The 7,961-nt window shown below is 57.2% G+C and overlaps 1 protein-coding gene across 2 annotated transcripts in view; it reads left to right on the top strand.

Annotated features, from left to right (window-relative positions):
- The window catches only part of PGAP2 (post-GPI attachment to proteins 2), a 31,708-nt gene continuing 23,747 nt past the window's right edge, over window positions 1-7,961 (top strand). The window contains exons 1-4 of one of the 2 annotated variants that reach the window (XM_009889396.1): window positions 1-18; window positions 362-526; window positions 2,488-2,740; window positions 5,804-5,910. In XM_009889396.1, coding sequence (XP_009887698.1) covers window positions 362-526; window positions 2,488-2,740; window positions 5,804-5,910 — 525 coding nt within the window. In that variant the 5' untranslated portion in view covers window positions 1-18. Of the gene's footprint in view, window positions 19-354; window positions 527-2,487; window positions 2,741-5,803; window positions 5,911-7,961 lie in introns of those variants that run through there. The other variant, XM_009889395.1, reaches the window with a different exon arrangement.

Below are 7,961 nucleotides of genomic sequence, written 5' to 3'. Positions count from 1 at the left end.
GCCGAAAAGAGCTCACGTGCCTTTCCAGCCAGATCGCTCTCGTGGTCCGCAGCACAGTGCGGACATCCTGCTGCCCTCACGTCCCACTGCCCGCTCCTCCCTGCTGCGTGCGGGCTGCTGCTCTGGCCCTGCTCGCTGTTGTACGTGAGTCTCGGGCTTCCTGTGTCTCCAGAACAGTGCTTTTGGCTACCTGCCGTAGGGCTGCACAGCTGTTAAAGGCGGGTGTGAGAGGCTGCCTCTGCCCAGGTTCCTCGGCCAGCCCTGGGTGTGCACCCCTGCCCAGGGCTGTTTGGGGCTGGACCTCGCGGGAGGATGGACAATCCCTGTCAAACATTTGCCTGTTGTTTTCAGGTCCATCAAGATGTTACAGGTACCGCTGCCCCTGGATCGAGATGGGATTCTCTTCCGGCTCCGTTTTACCACGCTGGCCGTTGGGACTGTGTTTTGCCCGCTCTTTGGTTTCCTTTTCTGTGTGATCTGGTCTCTGCTGTTCCATTTCCAGGAGACGACAGCGACCCACTGCGGGGTAAGCAACTCTCACAGCAAAATGCAAAGTCCTCCAAGGTCACGGCTGCTCAGCTGGGGCAGCTGGTGGGTTGGCAGGGCTCCTCTCTTCTTCTGGGCTTTCCCGCCAGATGTGTTACAGGCTCTCGATCAAGCTGCTTTATTTTATTGTACTTGTGATGCCTCAGGACTGGCAGCTGAGGCTTTGGCTTTTTAAAAGGGACCGACGGAAATACAGACTGGTCAGGCTGATGTTTGTGCTGAGTACGTTGGTGATGATTATGATAAGGAATAAATCTGGTGAAACTACAGGCAAGTATACTGTCTCATGGAAGAGTTAGCCCAGCTTTTATAAAAGGGATTGCTGCCCCTCAGATCTACTGGAGTTCTTCAGAGGAATTACAAGCACGTGCCTGGGGAACACAGGTTGAGAGGGACCATCTGGATTTCCAAAAGGCATGAGATCGGCTTCCTCCCCAGGGTTTTCAAGCAGCCACGTGTCCTGGTTTGAGGCACAAGCGTGGATAAGCAGCTGATTACAAGCTGGGAACAGAGGGCAGGAGTAGGTGGTCATTCTCTCAGCGGCAGGAGGTGACCACAGGGCTTTGAGGTCTGTGTTGTTCCTCATGCCCATGCACAGTGGGCTGACACAGGCTGATGGCGATGCCGAGATCCTGGAGCAGGGAGGGTCACACAGGCTGTTGGGGGGATGACGGAACAACGACATGCCAGGGCAGTTTGATTTGCACACCCAGTGTGCAGTTGTGTCCCCTCCTCGTGACTCGGGTGTATGGGACAGGGCTGCTACTTCAAGGGAGGGTGCCGGGGGATGGGGACAGTCTGTTTCCAGTGGTGCCCAGTGAGAGGACAAGAGGGACCGGGCACAAAGGTGACCATGGGCAGTTCCATCTCCACCTGAGGAGGGCCTTCTCTGCTGTGAGGGCGGCAGAGCAGTGGCACAGGCTGCCCAGAGAGGTGGGGGAGTCTCCCCCTCTGGAGCCATCCCAAACCCGCCTGGACGCCGTCCTGTGCCACTGCTGGAGGTGCCCCTGCTCTGGCGGGGGGTGGGATGGGGGAGCTCCAGAGGTTCCTTCCAATCCTGACCATTGATTCTGTGACACTCAGAGGTGTCACGCAGCTCCTGTTCCTGGGGTGGTGAAGCGAGGGCACTTCAGCTGCGCATGGGAAGAGATGATGGGCTGAGAGCAGGAAGAAGTGGAGCAGAGACCTGTGGCTGGCCTGGAGCCGGCAGGCAGGAAGGCACTGCACCCCTCTGCCAGTGTGAGGAGTAGGGGATGTCGTATGGAGGTGGCGGGTTCAAGGCAACCACCAAAGAGCTGGTTCCTCAAGCAGAGAGGAGCCGATCTGGGGAACAGCTCTCCACAAGGCACTGGGGATGCACAGTTCTGTGTGGTCTCCAGGGGAGACTGAGCAGGGTCATGGAAGAGTGGATTACCTGTTGTGTAGGGATCACAGCTGGCTCGGGAAGTCCCCAAGCTGTGAAACTCTTGATGTCGGGAGTTTATTCTGGGGCTGTATTGATGGTTTTCCTGCTTTTATGTTCATCCCTGAACCTTACCTTTGCCTGCTGTTGCTATCAGCTCTCTCCATTAGAGCTGGGCTAACAAAACTGTGCACCCTCCTCTCCTCTCTCCCCAAACCTGGGGGCAGAGAACACGTTGGGGATCACAACTAAGTAAAGGGTCAAAAGTGTAAAGCAAAGAAACCTGAGCCAGACCCTGAGCAGGGCACCCCAGTGCCTGGATGCTGTCCCAGCAGGGCTGGGGGCTGCATGGTCCTGGGGGATGAACAGGGTTGCTGCCGTGTTACGTTCCCTGGCTTTTGAAATAGGAATGAAGTTATTTAGGGGAAAAAAAAAAAACAAAACAAAACACAACAGTTTTAGAGCCTTGGAGAGCTATAAATCTGACAATATGGCACACTCCCTATGCCTCTCCCCACGAGCCGCTGTCTCTCTTGCAGGTCCCTAACTACCTCCCCTCCATCAGTGCTGCTATCGGAGCCGAGACCCCCCGGCGTTACGTCGGGCGCCTCTGCATCGGCCTCCACTCGGCTCCCCGCTTCCTGGTGGCCGTCGCCTACTGGAACCACTACCAGAGCTGCCACTGCTCGCACCCTCGCTACCTGCGCTTGTGCCACTTCAACCTGCTGCTCAACCTGCTCGAAAACTTCGCTCTGCTTATTCTGACGTATGTGTCCTCATCTGAAAACTATGGTAGGTGTCTCCTCCCATGCTCCGCGCTGACCGTCGTGCCGGGGGTCTTCCTCGCAGCTGCCAAGGCTTTGCAGAGCTCCGCTTCACGCCAGTGTTTTGGAAGCAGTCAGTTTGGAGGGAAAAAAACAGTAAATTTTTTAAAAATAAAAAAGAAGTAGTTCTATTAAAATCAGTATTTATAGAGCAAAGTTATGTCCATAATGTGCAAATAGCTGCGCTCTTCCCAAAATTCTTGGTTGCTGATAATTGGCTGAAACCATAGGCTGAATTTTTTTTATCCAGCCTAGGGTCAGACTTCAGGGCTTGGTTCCCACGCGTGTGCCGAGGCCATGCTTGACGCGCCCCACCGCGGCTGCGCAAGGGCAGGTTAGCGCTCATCCCTGCTGTCCTCTCTGTCTCCACTGCTGAGCTTTGGCTTTGGCTCTGAGCTGGCTTCCAGCCCACGCTCTGTTCCAGCTGTGTTTTAAGTACCCTCCCACAAAACTGCTTTGGTAAAATTTCCTATGTTGACATGAAAACAAAATCAGAATTTTTCAGGCTAAATCAGTGCGTGGAAAATAGTCCTGCTAGGCTGGGGAATGCCCTTCTCTCCCGTGGTCTCATCTGAACTGAAGTTAAGTGCCAGTGATGATATCCAGCCACTGTTTAATGCCGAGATCTGGAGGAGGCGCTGGGGGTTGACTTCAGAGGACTCAAATCCATGAGCCAGCAAGGTGGTGCTGTTGCGGCGGAAACAAACCCACTTCTGGGACTTGTCAGCAGGAGAGTTGTGTGTCTGTTGTCCCTGCGCACAGTCTGAGGGTGATGATGGTGGATATTGCGTCCGGCTGTAGGACCGCACTGGAGGATGTAGTCACAAAGTCTCGCAAAGGGAGAGGCCAGGCCAGAGCTCTGAGGAGGTTTGGAGCGGTGCTGGGGAGGGGTGGTTGAAGAAGGGGGTTTGTCCCCTCGCAGCTAGGGAGGCGGGGATGCAGCTGACTTTGTGCTGAGAGTATCTTCCTACTTGCGATGGGTGAGGAAAACAAGCACTCGAAAGGCAGATGCGGTGTGGATCTGGAAGCCTTGCGACTGCATAGAGCAACGAACTGGAAACGGGCTATGGCCACCAGAGCCCTCCAAGAAAGCCGGGAACGCGCCTGTGGGGTTGAGGGGTCCAGCCCCAGTGCAGAGGACCAGGTGGATGATTTCTGAGGCTCCCTCCAGCGCACTGCTGCCATCGGAGCAGGGCGTTGCACTGGGAGCGCAGAGCAGTGCAGGCGCTGAGCGGATTCCCTCTCAGCGTGGGTGTTTGGAGACGTTGCAGCTAGCACACCAAAGCGGCAGGCTGTCCGAACAGCAGCCGACAAGCGCGTGAGCCCCAGCAGCTGACCGCTCTCTGCGCATGCTGCTTATTTTCCTGCCCACAGATGCTTCTGCCTCTCACAGTGCAGTGGTTATTGCCTTTCTGCTCACCTGCTCGTCGCTCAGGCGCCGTGCCCAGAGCAGTCCATGCTGGGGCCTGTCACTGGCACACCGGCTGCCGGTCTGAAGAAGCATCCCGCCCTTTGGGTACTCACTGGCTTCCACTGGGCCTTCGCCTGGTGGCTTCAGAGCTGCGGTGTCATGAACGGTGTCCAAGGACCTCCCCAGCCTTTCGGGTGAGGATGGAGGTCTGTAGCGGAGCCTGGTGACCTGGGATGGCTGGACGCGAACGTCCAGCTGATGGAGATCTGTGGTCTAGGGGATGTTCCTGTCCAGCTCACCTTCCCCATCTCCCGCCAGCACTCCCTGTCCCCCACGGCGAGGCACCCCGCTGCCACCCTACCTGCCGGTGTCCCCAGCTGCCCCTACCACGGCAGGGGACTGCAGACCGACCTGCCCATGGGGCTTCCCTGATACATCAGGGCTTAGAAATTCAGATGCTCTTTTGGGGTTTGGATACCTCAAAGCACGTTGTCACCCGAATGGCTCTGCCTGTGCCTCGTTTCACGGCTGACGGCTCTGCCCAGCTTGTGCAGAGCTTTGCGAGGAGGAGACAAGTTTGGCAGAGCGGCTGGGCAAAAGCCACACGGAGAGCTGAGGCTAACCCAGTTTTCTCAGATCCTTATTACAGACTAATCTCAGGTTTGTGGGGAAAGCTTCAGACCTTAGCTGCCGTGCTGAGATGAGAAACGGGCTCAGGTTGATCATCTCTGCAGGACACGGCTCACGTCTTGACCTCCAACAGCTGCCTTTACCTTCCCCTGGAATCGAGAGAAGCAGGGAGGATAATTTCTTACGTTCAGGTGGTTGGGAATTCAGCCCGTGGGTGAGTTCCTGGAGAAGAGGCTGGGAAATTCTTTTAAATAGAAGCATTCATTTGAAAATAACTCACCTGAAGTTGTGTGGGCTTTGTGTGTGGCTTTGGGGTTTCGTGAGCTGCTCTGTCTTAGTGTTCCTCCAGCTGCATTTCCAGCCTGACCCTAAATCTGCGCTGCTTCAGCGACACACGAGATTGCCTTGGTGCTGGGGATGAGGGTGATCACAACTGTTAATTGGCAGGCACATAATGCAGGAGGCCAGAAGATGGCCCTTTCTGGATCATGGACAGGCTCGCTGCAAACCACCCTCTGTGCCTCGGTATCCCCGTCCCCAGAACAATAGCGTTGATGCTGAGCTGCTCTCAAGGGTGCCTGAGTGTTTACAGCCGTGTGAAGCAATGGAGACTCTTGGACGGGGTGCCAGCGCACATAAACACCCTCCTGGCACCTTTGGGATAAGTCTTCCAGCAGCTTGCGTCCCACTCCAGCCCCGGGCTTTACTGGGAGCCACGAGACATGCATGAGCAGCTTTGTCCTCAAATCCCCCTGCCCCTTCTCTGCGTGGGCGCAGGGGGTGCGGAGCTCTGCTGTGCCTGTCCCCTGCGAAGACCCTGGCCCCCGAACCGCTGCTGGTGCTGGGGGCACGGCATCTCCCAGCTGCTGGGACTCCCAGCAGGACCGCATCCCGCAGAAAGCCGTCCTTTACCCTCCCAAAGCCTGCCCCGCGCTCCCCGTGTGCTCTTGGCTCAGATTTAACAGGAAACCTGTTGTTTTGTTGATTCAGCAATCCATGAAAATGCCTTCATCGTCTTTATCACGTCGGCTCTGGGCCACATGCTCCTGACGTGCATCCTCTGGAGAATGACTAAGAAACACACAGTAAGTCCCGAGGTACAGAAACTTTCCTTTCTTCTCTCTGTGCCGCGCTGGGTGCTGGGGAGGGGGCTCTCGGCTGGCGGTGGAGGGCTTCGGCTGTCGCTCACTTGTGAAATAACCGTGACCGGATGCTAAAGAAGTTAGCCGGGTGAAACTGGGAAATGCGGTCACCAAAACTTATGGTTTACCAAAACAAAGTGTGGAGGAATCTTTTAATATCAGATTTTCTGGTTTTCACTTAGAGCTGATGTTTGAAAACTTCCCCATTAGTGTCCCCGTGGGTCGGGTTTGCTGGCCCCTTCTCCTTGCCTGAGGATACCTGTTCCTGAGCTGAAATTGGCTTCTCTGTGCTGGGGAACTGGGAACCTGCTGGTCTGGCAAACTGGGAACAGCTGCCGGCAGCGGGTGTTGCATTATCCCTTTCCCTCAGGAATCGCTGGACTGAGCAGGCTGCTGTGGGTCTTGTTCTCTGTGAGGGGGCCGGTGGGCTCAGGGACTCTCTGGTCACGCAGAGGGTCCAGCCGGGGGCTTCTGGCTCCATCGCCCGGCTGCAGCTTTGCTGCCGCGCTGGTTCGTGGCTTGAGTGCCGGACCGTGGGCACCGGCACTGCCGCAGGTGGGCAGGGAGGACATTCGGCTTTGCAAGTCCGTATGTGAAAGCTGCTTCTGCGCGCGGGTGCCTCTTGTACGCTCGGCTCGGCTCCACCTGGGTCTCGGGGCACCCTGGACCTCTGTCCTTTGCTCCTCGGGGCTGCGTCTCGCCCAACTGATCCCCAGTCCGACCCTCACAGTCTCCGGTACTATATGGGGAAGGGTCCCCAGGGCTCCCTGGGCTGTGTTGCCACAGGAAGGCGATTGTTTTGCAAAGCGGAGACCTTCAGGGGAAGCTCTCGGAAGCGTGTGCCCTTATGGCAGGGCTGGGAAGCTGGCGAGGGCTGGGAGGGAGTCCCTCCGGAGGGGGCGTACAGGGCAGCGCCGGTGCTGAGCATGGGGTCTGCTCGCACAGATGCAGAGAGCGCTTTGCTCAGGCTCCTGCTCCATCGCGGCTGTTTATTGTCCCCTTCCGGCAATTCACCGAGGCCGTCCCCTGCTGGCTTATTTCAGAGACCTGGAAGAGAAGCTTCCAGCACTTGTTTGGCTGCACGATTCCCTATGAAAGGGACTTTTGGAGATCCTGGGGTTCCCCTCTCTCCGGGAAGTAATCTGTTATCTCTGGTGATTCGGGGATAACGGGAGCTCAGCCGTCACTCCTTGGCAGCTCTCCTGCAGTTTCCTTCATTTATTTCAATCTTTTTTGGCTTGTCTTTTTTTTTGTGGTGGTGGTTTTTTGTTGTTTTTTTTTTTTTGGTGCGTGCAAGAACTCCAAGCCCCTGCATCTCTTCCCCCAGCACTGCACCTCAGACGACGGCTCCCCGAGCGGCAGTCACCCCCGGGGAGCGCCTGTCTGCCACTCTGCATCTTTGCAGAGTGTGGCATTGCAGCAAGCCTGTGAGTTTTGGTTGCAGCGTGTTAGCAGCAGCACTAGTCCTGCTGTCAGCTCGTGGGACCAAAAAACCAGATGCTGGCTGTGAGCCGGGCACGGCGACCGTTCCCTGGGCTGAGCTCTGAGCCTGCACGCCCCGATGACGATGGGCATGCGTCGCTGCATGTCGCGGGGACTGCAGGCAGAGAGCTTGCGTGTAATGCGTTCCTGAGCCATCACAGCACGGGAGATGGAGGAATGGGTCAGGGAGGTGAGCAGCCTGTCTCTGAACGTCTGGCTTTGCTCTGCTGGTAATTCGGGTGGGTTTCTCCGATGTTCGTGCTAGGGCAATGTGCGCTGGCAGCCCAGCGAGCCCCCGGCACCCCGGGCTGCATCCCCAGCAGCGTGGCCAGCAGGGCGAGGGGGGACTGTGCCCCTCTGCTGCGCTCTGCTCTGGGGAGACCCCCCTGCAGTGCTGCCTCCAGCTCGGGGGCCTCAGCACAGGAGAGACATGGACCTGGTGGAGCGGGGCCAGAGGAGGCCCCGGAGCTGCTGGGAGGGCTGGAGCCCCTCTGCTGGGAGGACAGGCTGGGAGAGTTGGGGGG

The sequence above is a fragment of the Charadrius vociferus genome, unplaced genomic scaffold (assembly GCF_000708025.1).
Source record: "Charadrius vociferus isolate BGI_N301 unplaced genomic scaffold, ASM70802v2 scaffold867, whole genome shotgun sequence".
Taxonomy (NCBI): Eukaryota; Metazoa; Chordata; class Aves; order Charadriiformes; family Charadriidae; genus Charadrius; species Charadrius vociferus.
Note: the sequence above shows the minus strand (reverse complement) of the source record. Positions and strands in the feature narration are given on the sequence as shown.